General features: G+C 40.0%; 1 protein-coding gene and 1 pseudogene across 1 annotated transcript; one reads left to right on the forward strand and one right to left on the reverse strand.

Moving 5' to 3' along the window:
- The first annotated feature begins 8,832 nt into the window (after positions 1–8,832).
- Positions 8,833–11,876, forward strand: LOC147610127 (uncharacterized; annotated as a pseudogene).
- A 1,504-nt stretch (positions 11,877–13,380) lies between these two features.
- On the reverse strand, positions 13,381–14,404 carry LOC147610128 (uncharacterized). Its single transcript, XM_086786966.1, has 4 exons — positions 14,054–14,404; positions 13,884–13,967; positions 13,680–13,811; positions 13,381–13,571 (listed from the first exon to the last, which is right to left on the reverse strand). The coding sequence occupies exons 1-4, from the start codon at positions 14,387–14,389 to the stop codon at positions 13,530–13,532; spliced, it is 594 nt and encodes a 197-aa protein (XP_086643092.1). The 5' UTR covers positions 14,390–14,404; the 3' UTR covers positions 13,381–13,529.
- Positions 14,405–14,932: the final 528 nt, after the last annotated feature.

Raw genomic sequence — 14,932 nt, forward strand, 5'->3', positions numbered from 1 at the left:
ACTCTTAAATCTATTTGATTTTTGTTTCCTAAATCTCCACTATATGCTGGTTTCATAACTAAAATATATGAAAACAATTACTAAAATTAACATGTTTTCGAAATCTCAACTATATACTGGGTTGGCCTCCCCCTAGGAAAATGGGTCACTGGTTAGCACCAGCTCCCCATTTGCCTTTAGGGAAAGGCCTCCCCATGGCTTTTCCCTACACCATCATTGTCTTGGTGGGTGTTGGGAAAATAAATCCCAGCCATCAAATCAGTATGCTTTGTTTTTAAAGAATGTACCATAGGATATTGACACATCAGTGGGAATTTTACTCAAATGAAAGCACATGAATTGATGACACATAAGTAGTGAGAATGCTAAAATATAGAAGGCCAATAAAACCTTGACACATCAACACATGGAATGTTAAATAGAGAGCTAATAAAGATTTTCCACATTAACAAAGAGAATTTAAAAAATTGTTCCACTCCCCAAGACCATGATGATAGGGAAAGGCCATGGGTTGGCCTACACCATCATGCCTTGGTCATACACCTTAATCAAGAAACCCTTTCCTTAGGCTTTCCACCTTCTCTACACCATGATGCATCCACACGTCATCATCTCCTTCAAACCATGGCTTTTAGTTGTGAAAACATTGACTGTGAAAACTGTTAGAAAGCCTACATGCTGGAAGAACCTGTGTGGGCCAAGGGGGCTTGATTTGAAGTGACACATTGATTCACTTGGCATGAAAACGCAAAGAAAAACAACCCACTTAAAACTCCCTTCTTGTGTGAAAATGCTATGGATAGTCTTGCTTCTTGAACATGAAAATGCAACATAAAGAGGAAGCGCCTAGAAGTGAACATCACTAGACCCCTATTCTACATGAAGTGAACATCACATAGACAACCAAAGAAATTGATCGTTATCTCATAGATACTGTGAAACTCTAGTTATGGTTCTACTTACAGTGGCCTTACCATCAAGAATATGCATGCTGATGTTTGATTGTATGTGCCCCTTGATGAAGAATCTCTGAAAGTGCTAGATAAAATTGGTGGAAGTTGAAAAGATCAAAGAGCAAGACAAGAAGAAATAAGAGTACGTAATATGCATGTGATGTTTGATTGTATGTGCCTCTTGATGGAAGAATCTCTAAAATTGTTAGATAAAATTGGTGGAAGTTGAAAAGATCAAAGAGCAAGACATAAGAAATAAGAGTACTTATTAGCCACCTTTTGAAGACATTTATATGTTGTTTCTTATAATTGTATATACACAAAAGATTTTACAGTATGTAAAGCATCTTATCTTTGTTACTTTGAGGCTTAAATTTTGTACCTTCCATTTATAATTTGATGATAACTTTGGTATTACAGGACCTTTTCTCCAAGTACAAGATTTCAACAAATTTTATAAATTACTTTAAATAAGTTAACTACAAGTTAATACATCAACCTTAGAATAAGAATTAAACGAAAAACTTAAATAGAAAAATATTTATGAATACAAGACAAAAGCATTGGGTCCAATTTGTCCCCCCATATGTAAGACCCGCGATCTCACATATGAGTATTTCAATGATTTATTAAGGTATGAAGTAATTTGATACAATCATAAGACCCCCCCATATGCAAGACCCACGATCTCACATATGAGTATTTCAATGATTTATTAAGGTATGAAGTAATTTGATACAATCATAATCTTCTCATCAGAGGAGAAAAGAGAAGATAGAAAGAAAAGAGAGCTTCATCCAAGAAACCTGTAATTCTTACAAACCAGGTTTAATCTCTCTCTCTCTCTCTCTCTCTCTCTCTCTCTCATAAAATAATTAAACCATATAAGGAAAACAATAAGAGAACTAATATTCCTTTTAGACGTTTGCCTATCTCAGCCTGTCTTGGCTCCTTGTATACAAGTACAGGCCTGTAACTTGCAACTGTTGTAGCTCTCTGGTTTTTTGTCACAATATAGTCGAGTTGGTACTTAACATAGGCCGTTTCGCTAAATTCCACCGTATGTAAAAATCGACCTACTTTTTGGGATCTCTATCATAAAGATGTTATTTTTATCACAAATTCATTTTCTTTATATTTTTCTAATTGTTTAGAGATATTTATATACTCTCATCTCTAACTATAATTTTTATTGAATAATATAATTAAATTCTCAAGAAAGTTCACTCACATAATAGTCCTCCTGGTTAAAAAAGCAACTGTCCTCAGTTGCGTAGCTTGTAAAACCTGGTCCAAAAATTTGACAAAAGAAAATTCCAACAAACCAGCAGATTTGTACACATGGTACATTAGATCATACATTACCAATAAAATGTGTTTAGCAAGTCCTACCAAAACCATCAATAATAAACCATCAAAAAATAATAACAATTGATAAGAAGCATCCCGTCATACCAAAAGCCAGGTATTGTTGTTAGGATATCAACCATCTTGATCCATTGTCTTATATTCATGCCATATTCACCTTGGCTAATGAGAAGCACATGCTCACACTCTCTCCAACTATACTAGTTGTCCACTATCACACAATGTCAGATGACAACTACTAACATCGACAACAATCATGAGTACTAACCTGTACTCAAGTCCAGTTTTCTCTAAGTCGTGGGCAGCCCCAATGACTCCAGAGGGTGATCAAACACACCAGATCAGTGCCTCTTTTCCAAGAAAACAACTGTCATCCAGTGTGTGGCTGGAGAAAACCTTTCTCGGTAATTACTCACACCATATCATCACCATCACATCCCAGCCATTCCGGCTTATGTGCACAAAGCTCGTCAATCTCACCAACCTACACAAGGTTGTCCATTCAAATACATTTACATTAGCAACACATGCTAAAGTTACACGATAACACATAAGCATTATATCCAACACTTAGTTCTAGCCATCCCTAATTTCATATGTCCTACACATGGAATATTCGGAATCACCCAAGTGCTATGCTTCGAACATAGTGGTAATTAGGCGTCCCTAATTAACCACAGAAGGATGGACGGATAAACCATGACATCCCTCTTGCCTAGGATAGCAACTGGATAGGTGGAACAAAACCGTCCAGGTATCCATTTAAGAATTGACAAATAGAGTATAATTGTTCTAGAAGAGAATGCTTATTTTATTATAAAAATAAAAGAAAATTTAAATGATGTGAATGGTTGGTTAAATAAAGTCAACACATACCTCCATTGTTGTGGTGTGATTGAAATTATCTGTCAAAACAATTTAGCACTCCACCAAGAGATGTGAATCGTTATGGTTTCTATGAATAAGCAATATAAAATTTTTGAACATAATTCGTGAGAAACTTAACATCATAACAATGAAAGATAAATTGATTATGGATACAAGATAATAGATACTAATCTTGAGTGTTGAAAAGTTATTTGAGAGGATGTGAGATTATAAATAAACAATAGATAGAAATGAATTTTCAATACATTGTAAGTTTAAATACAAATATAAATATGAATGACTAGTAACAATTCTAACAATCTTGATTAATAAAATGAAAACTTGAATTTAACTATTTAATATCTCACTCTTATAAATGAAAAATAACAAAGTTCAAGACATAAAAGAAAGATAGATCAAATTAAACCGGATAAAATAAACTTGTACAAAATGTAAGTCATAATTTCATTGAGGTTTGTATAAATACCTTTATAAGATATTTATAGTAGCAAGAATCTCTCTCAAATTTGAGGAAAGCAATCCTTAGGTTTGAAATGGCTCAAATCAACAAGTCTAAATATATGTGCTTACCTTAATGTCAAAGGCGATTGATGAAAAGATTAATTTCTATTTGAAGTTGAAATAAACTTAAATAATAAATATGAAACTTGGCAATCGTAAGATCAAGTTAAGAGTAGGAAGGTAGCACCTTACATAGATTCAATTGCAATGATGTTCTGCAAAATAGCAAAAGCACTATAGTCCATTTATTAATAGGTTAGTCCATAACCCACATCTTTGATTTTCTTTCCCTAAGCATGTGAAAAGATCTTGTACTTGGCATGTAGCTCTGATACCACTATTGAAAGACCTTTTCTCCAAGTACAAGATTTCAATAAATTTTACAAATTACTTTAAATAAGTTAACTACAGGATAATACATCAACCTTAGAAGAATTAAATGAAAAACTTAAACATAAAAATATTTATGAACACAAGACAAAAGCATTGGGTTCAATATGCCCCCCCATATGTAAGACCCACGATCTCACATATGAGTATTTCAATGATGTATTAAGGTATGAAGTAATTTGATACAATCATATATCTTCTCATCAGAGGAGAAAAGAGAAGATAGAAAGAAAAGAGAGCTTCATCAAGGAACCTGCAATTCTTACAGACCATGTTTAATCTCTCTCTCTCTTTCTCTCGCTCATGAAATAATTAAACCATATAAGGAAAACAATAAGAACTAATATTTCCTGTAGACGTTTGCCTGTCTTCTCAGCCTGTCTCGGCTCCCTGTAGACAAGTATAGGCCTGCAACTTGCAGCCGTTGTAGCTCTCTGGTTTCCCAATTATACGAATCCAATCATGTCCCATGATGCAAGTGACTCCTACACCATCAAATGCAAACAATGTTTGTGTAAATGGCTCTTCTGTTTTGAGCCATAAACTACCCACTTGAGTAGACACCATATACTCCAGAAAAGCTTGCACTTTCATTGGTTTCAACAACCTTGTATGCATAAGTCCGTACATCATGGCAAACCTAAATCTTGCTTTTTCATCCGCAACCTTTTAACTTTGAGCATTGCCACCATAATGTTATATACTCCTTATGTCTTCAAAAGCATATTGTCTTTTGTTTTGACTCTCAATTGATAAAGGCCTTTGATAGGCATTTCCACCCATTTCCCTTGAAGATGAAAAGTTTCTGGTTAGCCTTGCTTGGAGATTAGAAAGTTCCATCCATCTATCATGTGCATCACGTTGCCTCTCTATGATGGACATCTGATCCCAATCTTGTGTCATGCATGATCTCTTCTTTATTCAAATACATCTCCTCTTGATAGCAAGCACATGAAACGAAGCCAATAATATATGACAAGCATTTTACCTACTGAAAACAGCACTTTATATGACAAGCATTTTACTTGTTGAAAATGGCACTTTATAAAAGTAAGCCATGGAAGATTGTAACTTGATCATATCAACAAAGATACTGTTGAACCCATCATAATCATAAGTAATTCTCTTCTCTGCTTTTGATCATGTAACCTCCATATGGTCTTCAATGGGAAAATATTCTCCAATAAAACTTGAAATTGATGAATTATGTCTCCTCTTTGCAACCCTCAATCTATGTGGACATGGAAGAACTTTACACTTTATATTATTTAAAACTAGTGCATCTTTTATCATTGCAAAAATTGCTTTATAGCCTTGATGGCTTAACGGCTAACACCAGCATTGTCACGTGCCATATGCACTTCATCCACTTCCAAATATGACAAAACATCACCCATAACTTCATTAAGTGTTTCTTGAAAAAGCTTCTTCGATGAGGATCTCTCAAGATTCGAAGAAACTGTCGATGCTTCAAATATGCCTTTACAACTCTAGATTTGTATCTCCACCTTCTCCACTAGTATCATGAAAGAAATTCCTATAACAAACCACATCAAAATAATATTCGTAAAGACATGATGAATAAAATATTATAAACATATATAACAGTAGGGAAAACCAAATAATATTCATAAACAAATATTCTCACCTTAATGCTTGCACATGTCTCTTTCGTACACCTCCTTGCATTGCTAGAATTCCAATGGAAATCAATTGTCACTTTCTTGGTTTGTATCCCATTAGAGTGACTTTTACTTGACACAACTTAGATTTCACATTTTTGTTCTCTTCTTGAAGTTTTTTTCTTGTTGTTTTGGTAATTTCATAGTCTTGTTGTAAACTAATAAATTTCTCTTGCTCTTCTGCAAGAGCTGCACGGACTTGGGCATCTTCTTCCAATCATTGAGATAGAGTCCTCACATCCTCTTCCAACTTGTAAAACTTAACCTATTGTTCATGCAGAGAGCTTGATTGCATGCATTAAGATTTTTTTGAGAGACATTCATATATTGTTGTGCATTGTATAGCATAGCATGATAGTGATGATGTAAAGAGTTATTTTTATGCAATCATTTGTAATAGCCCAGTAACCCATGCTCACCATCACCAACAAAGGTGACCAGTGATGGTAGAGTCCGAAATGGTTGTCTTGTGTTTTGTAATGAATCATGTGAATATAAATTGGTATCTACCCACAAATCAGTGTTCTTCTCTTGTGCACGATATTGTGCAACCAATAAAACATTGATGGGCTTGCTTAATGTTTAAACCTTTACATGCTGCATACTCCTTCCTCATTAACACGGATGTGAATATTAACTATACGCTTGCGATTTGTGATATTTGCAAAGTGGTACATGTTACGAATTTAAGCAATTTTACAAATGGGCGATAATTAGAAGTTAAACACTACAACAAAGGACATGAGTGAGGCGTAGATTATAAATGAAAAATAGAGGAATGCAAAGAAAATGAAGGATTTTGTTATTTCAAAAGGGCATCAAAAGAAGCTGTGGAAAAACACAAGTTGCTTAATTAAAGATGTGGAAAGAATTGATAATAGAAAACATAATGACTGGTAATGGCAAATGGTTAGAAATCTTGTGATGGTGTGATTTAGATGTTTCAAATGACGATTATGAGATAAAAATTGGAATGCTGTGTTTTCTAAAGGTTTTTTTGGATGTTTTGTTTCTTGTAGATTGAAAAAGGGGGAAAACTTTGAAGATGTAAAAGATTTGAGCATCTAGTGTGGATTTTGAGGTGAGAACTCAGAAGAAAACCTAACCGAGGAGAGGAGACGAGCTAGCGATATAACACCAAAATCCCAAGAATCAATCAAGCTCTCCCTCAAGGCATAAAACATGCCTACAACCATGCTAATCAAATAAGGTACAGATGCCCATAGGTCACTACAAAGTCGCATTCTACGATCTGCATTGTCTAGCAAGCTACCCATCACTTACAGTTTACCAACGTACATGCCGTACTTGGTGGCCTCAATTCTTCCATTCTCATGGACAACCCAACATCATTCACATTCGCCTTATCGGCCTACCCTGCTATACATCAACAGTTAATGTCCCTTCCCAAGAGAACGGATGTTGAGTAATGTCGAAGAAAGCAACAGAGAGACGAAGAAAGCAGTTGAGTTAGAGAAATTTTCTATTTGAAGGAGTACTCAGGGACACGCCTGTCACCCATTTCCCATGCATGTCATCAATATATTTCACAGCGGGCATCACTTTTTTTTCATCTTGCTAACACGACACACAAACACATGCACCTGCAACTAACCTCAACAATACCATATGCACCACAACTAACGTCGTCAATGCCACCCTCCAGGTACATCTCTAGATGGGGGACTATGGCAGCCACAGGGATGGCTTGGCCCATAGTATGACCCCTCGCCTAGAGAATCCTTGACCTTGCAAGTATTTCCCAAGAGCGTCAATGCATGAAACCTTCGCCTACAACTCCAATTCTCAACACCTCACCCATGACGAACGTATTCGCAACAACGTGAAGACGCTCGATGTCTAAGTATCACAATCAGCCCAAGGTATAATATCATGCCGTGCACCAAGAGATTCCGCTACCTTTTATAACTTTTCGGGTGGCATTTTAGGTGACTTATAATTGTCCTCTTTGTTTGTTATCAAATGCAGATTAAGTCAATTTGCTATGTAGGTATTATGTTCTCTCTCTGCTTAGGCTCTCTAAATAAAATGTATCACGACATGCAAGTGTTATAATTGCAGCCAACTTTTTTCTCCCAAAAAAAAATGTGCACATTGATATGCTTATGCACGAATGGCTCCAAAATTTTTAAGATTAGTTACTTATTCCTTTAGCAATTTCTATCTCAAACATGAGACATTTAACATGCTTTAGAGCTTCTTCAATGTGTTGTTTTAGATGATTGATGCAACTTTTTAATCTAATGTGACCAAGGTAGGATCAAAACATATGTACGGATCCAATCCGTAACGTACATCCGTACAGTACGGGGATCCGTACGTACGGATCGATCCATACGATTTTTTTTTTTGGTGGTGGTTTCGGGTTTCGCCTGCGATAGCATCTGGACTCCGTATTTTTTTTTTGGGTTTCGCCGATAGCGTCTGGACTCCGTACAGCGTGTGGTGGTTTCGGGTTTCGCCTGCGGTAGCATCTGGACTCCGTACAGCGCACACCTTCTGGTAAGGGCCTCTACAGTTTCTCTTCTCTCTCTCTCTCTCTCTCTCTCTCTCTCTCTCTCTTCGCTATTGTTGCCACTGCCTTCCCTTCAATTCGCCGTCTCTCTCTCTCTCTCTCTCTCTCTCTCTCTCTCTCTCTCTCTCTCTTCGCTATTGTTGCCACCGCCTTCCCTTCAATTCGCCTCCCTCCCGGTGCCTCGCCACTTCTGTGTTCGAACTTCGCCTGCAGAGCCGCCGCAATTTTCCCACCCACCCTTGCTCAGGCCCCCAAGGCAGCAACATAACTCTCTCTCTCTCTCTCTCTCTCTCTCTCTCTCTCTCTCTCTCTCTCTCTCTCGCTCTCTCTCTCAGAGCCTTAGGCTTTAGCCCACCATCTGTGGATCGTGCACTGAGCTCTCAGCCTCTCTCTCCTTCAAGTCTCTCTCTCTCTCTCTCTCTCTCTCTCCCTCTCCCTATCCCTATCCCTCTCCCTCTCCCTCTCCCTCTCCCTCTCCCTCTCACTCTCACTCTCAGCTGAGCTACCCACTAAATATTATGCATTGCATGATTGCTGAATCCTGATTGAAATTGTATGGCATTGTGCATTGAATTTGTCAGAGCAATCATGCCAAAGCGAGAGAACCCATACTGGAAGGAGCACACAAACGTCATTCGCATTGTGACTACTCCAGGGCATGCAGGTAGTGGCACTCGACAATGGCAGTGCAAGTACTGCAATTTCACCCTCACGAGTACAATTACTCGTGTCATCAAGCACCTCACAGGCATTGGCACCACCAACAATTGTGCAGGGTGCAAGAGAGTGCCACAAGCATTGAGAGATCAGTTGATTGCTGAAAATTTCCCTGCAATGGGGGCAGCTGGAAGAGGAAGAGGCACACGAGACACAGGATGCGCTTCATGATGCTCTTCTTGGGGACTTGGCCGGTCCATCCACGCAGGTTGATGAATCTCAGCCTGCCTCTTCTGAGTAGGCATCGTCTGCCAGAAAGAGGCCTTCTGTCATGCAAGATGAGAATGAGGGTGATACATATACGGAAAGGCAAACCACCTTGCCTTCTCGTGTGCATGCACAATCTTGGGTCAAAGAAAGGCAAAAGGTGGCTGAGATTCAGATTGCTCGCACTCTCATAGAGTGCAATATCTCCTTCAATGTTTTGAGGACTGACCAATGGAAGAGGATGGTCAGAGCTATAGCCCAGGTTGGACACACGGAGTCATGGTCAGGGCTTGAGTACAAAAAGATGCGCACCACAATGCTTGACGAGCAAAAGACCTTGATAGACAAGGCATTGGTGCCAGTGAAAGCAGGTTGGCAACAATTTGGTTGCACTATCATTTCGGATGGCTGGAGTGACACATGACGACGACACATCATCAATATTCTTGTCTCTTCATGTCTTGGTACATATTTCTTACGCGCTGTGGATGCTGGGAAGGCAGGCGAACGCATCACTGCTGAGAGTATCTATGAGCATATTCGCCAAGCAATTCTTGAGGTTGGTCCAGAGAATGTGGTGCAGGTTGTAACAGACAATGCTGCTAATTGCAAGGCAATGGGAGACATGGTGGAGGCGGAGTTTCCTCGCATTGTGTGGACTCCCTGTGCAGCCCATTGCCTTGATTTGCTTATGGAGGACATAGGCAAGCTGAGTTGGGTGCAACCCACAGTTTCTGATGCCACAAAGATCACTACATTCTTCAGAAAAAACAACAGGCATTGGCTATCTTTAGGAGCCACAGCAACCTAGATATGGTGCGGCCATCCAAGACAAGATTTGCCTATATGTATTTGGTGCTACACAGGCTTTTCAAATTGAGAGATCCACTATTACAGACAATTGTGGATCCAAAGTAGAGAGATATGTATCATTCACAGACAGAGCCCACCAAATACATACAGAGACGGATACTGGATGAGACCCTCTGGACGGATGTGCAAACTCTCTTAGTGGCTTTGCAGTCAGTATTTGTACTTCTGCGAGTCACAGACATGGAGGGCTCCACTTTGGGCTTAGTGTACCACCTCTTCATGCAGATGAAGAGTCAGTATTTGTACTTCTGCGAGTCACAGACATGGAGGGCTCCACTTTGGGCTTAGTGTACCACCTCTTCATGCAGATGAAGAGTCAGTATTTGTACTTCTACGAGTCACAAACATGGAGGGCTCCACTTTGGGCTTAGTGTACCACCTCTTCATGCAGATGAAGAGTCATATTGCAGCCTGTACGTCCCTGACACAAAATTGGTAAGTAAAATCTTGATTCTTGATGGCCGATTTACAGAATCTTGATTCTTGAGTCTTGACTTACTAATTGCTCTACTTCTCTGTTTATTTTACTCTTGCAGCAGCCGAGATGATATATTGGCTATTGTGGATTATCGATGGGGGTATATGAGTAGCCCCATTCATGGGATGGCTCCATTCCTCCATCCTTTCTACAAGATGCCACTTCTCTTTCATGATAGGGAGCAGATCACCTTACGAGATAGGTACATTAATAGTATGTATGATGTGGAGCAGCAATTGGAGATTGATGCGGAGCTCTGCAGCTGGGTCAACAACTTGGGACCCTCATTTGCTAGAGCTGTTGCTCTTAGACCAGAGGCCACCAAGCTTCCTCTTACTTGGTGGCAAAACTATGGAAGACAGGGTCTTCCACACCTTACAGATGTAGCTCTGCGACAGCGAGTGCTATCTCAGGTATGTATATCATGTATGTACTATGCCATATGAACTAGTCTTGTGAAGCTTATTGGGAATTGCCGAGCTCACATGAATGAAGCACTTTTTTTGAATTGGAGTGCAGGATTGTTCAACAGGTGCTTGTGAGCGCAACTAGAGCGCTTACTCGCTCATACATACAAAGATACGCAATCGTTTGAGCACCTCTCAACTAGAGAGACTGGTCAATTGTAGGGCCAACATGAAGCTCGTACGAGCTTATCATGCTTTGGGCACCCCAAAACAGGTGAGTTTATCCTATTCATTCTCTTATGGGGATTGGCCTCCCATTTACATAGCTTTTATACTATAGTATACAAAAAGTTGAGTCGTTGACACTCCGCGTTCTCTTTGGTTTTACGTTGAATAGTTGGATCCAACTCGTGTCAAGTTGGTCCAGATCCTACCACCATTGATGAGGCAGAGCAACGGTTGAGAGATGAGCAGGACGAGATTCTTTGCCTCTTGCATAGAGAGCTGGAGAGTGTAGACAGGCGGGTGACGAGATCGAGAGCCCGGGCTTATAAAATTCAGCTACATGAGGGACCTGCAGATGCAGAGAGTTTTGGCCGAAGAGGCGCCCGGAGAGGGAAGCTGCCTATTCAGACTCCTCGAGCACGTGCGAATGAGGCCGTTCGCCTCATTCACACTACCCAGCAGGATGATGCAGAGGCAGGGACAGAGACATCTGAGGCAGCCCACCCACCTGTGCCCATAATGACAGGGCTGAGTATGATGACGAGGGCAATGTCATCACGAAAGGCTATATGCTTGATTCTCCAGGGTCATCATCCTCACCGGATGATGAGTTTTGATTTGGATTACCTTAGTTTTGAATTGGTGTTGTAAACTTGTATGGACATAGCACATTTTGTCATTATTCATAGACTCATTTTCAAGTTTCATCATTTTTTGATGTGAATTGTGAGTTGTCACGACTCACTTGTGACAATGTGACTTGTCTTGAGTAATAAGTATTAAGTATTAAGTACGATTAACTTACTAAGTATGATTGACGACTTTGTGATTCTAATTTCTCACTTTTGAATTAGTAAGTTTTTAACCTTGTTGTGTCTCTATTTCGAAATTTTTATATGTAAATGTGGACATGGACTAAAATTTTATGTAGGCGGCTAAAATTTTTGAGATTTTATGTATTTTTATGTATTTTTACTAATGGTACTTATTTTTACGTACCTTAAAATTTTTTTCGGTACCAAACAACGTACAGTACGTACGGATCCGTACAGTACATAACGTTTGGAACCACCTTGAATGTGACATTAAACATTCGGTGCATCTATGATGGCAACTCTCCACACGGACTTGTAAGACCTTTAAAAATGGCATTTCAACAAGCATTCACCCATGGTACATGAATGTGCACTTACATATGTCTATTATGCTTGTGCACCCACATGTGCATGCATACATGCTATGTGGATGTGTGTTCTATAAGCATGTATGTGTTCTATATGTATATGCTCTATGTGCATGTGCACACATATCTGTGTATTTGCATGTCGTTTTTAAATATTTGAAAATTTCAAAAGCCATCAAAAGTCTTTAACTTTCAAAAGAAAGCTTCTAAGAAAATAGAGTTTCAAAAGGCCACTATTCTTCCAATTTTACAAACATATATATTTTGAACATCAGCCTAGAAAATGATTGACAAATTAAATAATAGGTAGGTCTTCAAATTTCAACTTTGCTGGCAAACAATCAACCCTCTGCAATGGGTCTAAGAGTGGGCTGAGAAGATACCGCGACAGGTCTAGGCCACTTGTCTCTTCAATTTACGGTTGCTCTATATCCAGACACTAGTGTGTGTTAATTTTACACTTCACCAATGGTTTAAGGCATCTGGCACTAGTGTTCTAGTTTATGAAGGAATTCACGCATCCGTAATTGAAACTAAGGCACTAGTGTGTGTTCTTGTCGTAAAATTGAAACTTCACTACTCTAAAAGTTAATCCCAAAAGAAGAGTAAAAGTAAAACCTGCAAGGGAATTGACTCCCACGACTTTTTGTATGTTCCCTTGAGCTTCATACTTCAAGCTCCTCTCTCTCTCTCTCACCAATGCTGAAATTCGAAACCTTAAAGAGGGTAAAATAGCTCTCCAAACCTTCTCGAGAAAGCCTCTTCTAAAATTGCGCTACAAGTAGCAAGCCATCAATCTGCATTTTTAAATTGTTTATATATAGATATGCATATATCTAAAGGTCAAAGTAAAATTTGGCCTTCTCATTGAAGGTTGGGGTTGGCCTTCAAATTTCAGGCTTGGTCAAGACCCCCCTCTCATCCCGAATCCCAAGCATGAAAGGTGAAAATTCCAATTTTCCAACAAACACGTAATAAACCAGCAGCAGCTGCATTAATGAAAAAGCAATTCATTATCAGTATTCAGTGTACACCACTGACTAGAACTAAATATTTGGGATTGCTTCAGAAACAATGTAATAGACAAGTTACAGACGGGGGGGTCACAAGTACGTGCGACATTAAGGCTCGCTTCGATGGGGCTTGTCGGAGGCAGCAAAAACCTGACCAGCAGTGTGACCACCCAGAAATAGGAAGTCAGAAATCATTGTAACAAAACGAGGCGAGAGAGGGAAGGGAGGGTGTGGGGTGGGGTGGGGTGGGGTGGGTACCGTGGCTGCCGAAGGGATCCAGTCGTTAGTCGCGGGATTGCATTGGCTCTTGGTTCTCCCCCCAAGCCCATCCGGGCTTAAATTGAAGTTTACAACGCCGTTGCTCTCCACTTGGATAAATCCAGTTCCAGTCTGCGCGTGAGAGAAGATGGGATTTGAAAAGCAAGCGCATGTAAAACCCTCAAAACACCTTCGAAGACATACCGTGTGGTGTAGGGTCTTGTCGACAGCGTTAAGATCCTTGTAGTACTCTGTCTCCACAAACTCTTCGGGCGGGGCATCGTTCCGCTGAGGAGGAAGACAGATCAGTGGCGAGTTAAGGAGGCCACTTCAGCTGGATGATGAAGAAGACAACAAGGTGCGCGGGAGATTACCTCAGGCTCAGCGGAGCCTTGAACTAGGTCTTGGAGCTTGAGGTGCTCGGGTATCTCGCTGGGGGCAACCTCCTCTTCTTCCGCTTCTTCTTGTGCTGGGTCGTCCAAGGTGTCGCTGCGGGAGGGCTTGCGGTGGCGCTTGGGTGCCGCCTCCGCAAACTTCTGCCGCACAGCCTCCGCGACCCGCAGCTGCTCCTGCGGATCCAGCAGACCCTCGCTGCGGCTGGGCTTCGACTCCAGAAGAGCTGCAGGGGCCATGGAGAGAGAGGGGAGGACAAAGGAAGGTGACGCAGATTCAGCAACACGCACGCTTTGTAGTCGGTCGAAAAGCGGCATCCTTATCCTGTTAGATATTTTCGAGAGAAGACTCTCGGCACTTTTACTTAGTGCGGTAAGTAGGACAACGCACATACCATATCAAAACCTAAAGGAAGCTAGGTGAATTTCATAATGCTCAACACCAAGAGATGTGCAAGCTCCAAAGCTGTAGAGATTGTTCGAGTGGAGATGAAGGCCACCCAAAAAGAGATAAAGAGAGAAGCAAAAGTAGATTGTTGAGAATGTGACATGATAGGTCACTTATACACACTCATAAGAGTGTACAAATGAGATCAAGAGTAAAACAAAGTAGACTATAGAGAGCGCTTGACCTCTAAAAAAGTGTCCTGACCTATTATTAGTCTACGTTTACACATCGCTATCATATAAATGGCTACAAATCCTCCTTATAGAATGATGATATGAACATGTATAAGGATCATGTGTGGCCGATCAATCTCCGAATAGCAATAAGTTCAAACACTCTCAAAGTAGATTGATGAGAATAAGTGAAGTACAACTGAAGTGACATGATAAGGTCATTTACACACATTCATAAGA

The sequence above is a fragment of the Cibotium barometz genome, chromosome 50 (genome assembly GCF_041138505.1).
Source record: "Cibotium barometz isolate CiBa-2024 chromosome 50, ASM4113850v1, whole genome shotgun sequence".
In the NCBI taxonomy this organism is placed as follows: Eukaryota; Viridiplantae; Streptophyta; class Polypodiopsida; order Cyatheales; family Cibotiaceae; genus Cibotium; species Cibotium barometz.

Coding starts and splice junctions, on each gene's coding strand:
- LOC147610128 (XM_086786966.1), bottom strand. CDS start 14,389: ATGCCGCTTTTCGACCGACTACAAAGCGTGCGTGTTGCTGAATCTGCG. Junction 13,968..14,053: donor AAGGCTCCGCTGAGCCTGAG/GTAATCTCCCGC, acceptor CTTCCTCCTCAG/CGGAACGATGCCCCGCCCGA. Junction 13,572..13,679: donor GGATCCCTTCGGCAGCCACG/GTACCCACCCCA, acceptor ACTGCTGGTCAG/GTTTTTGCTGCCTCCGACAA.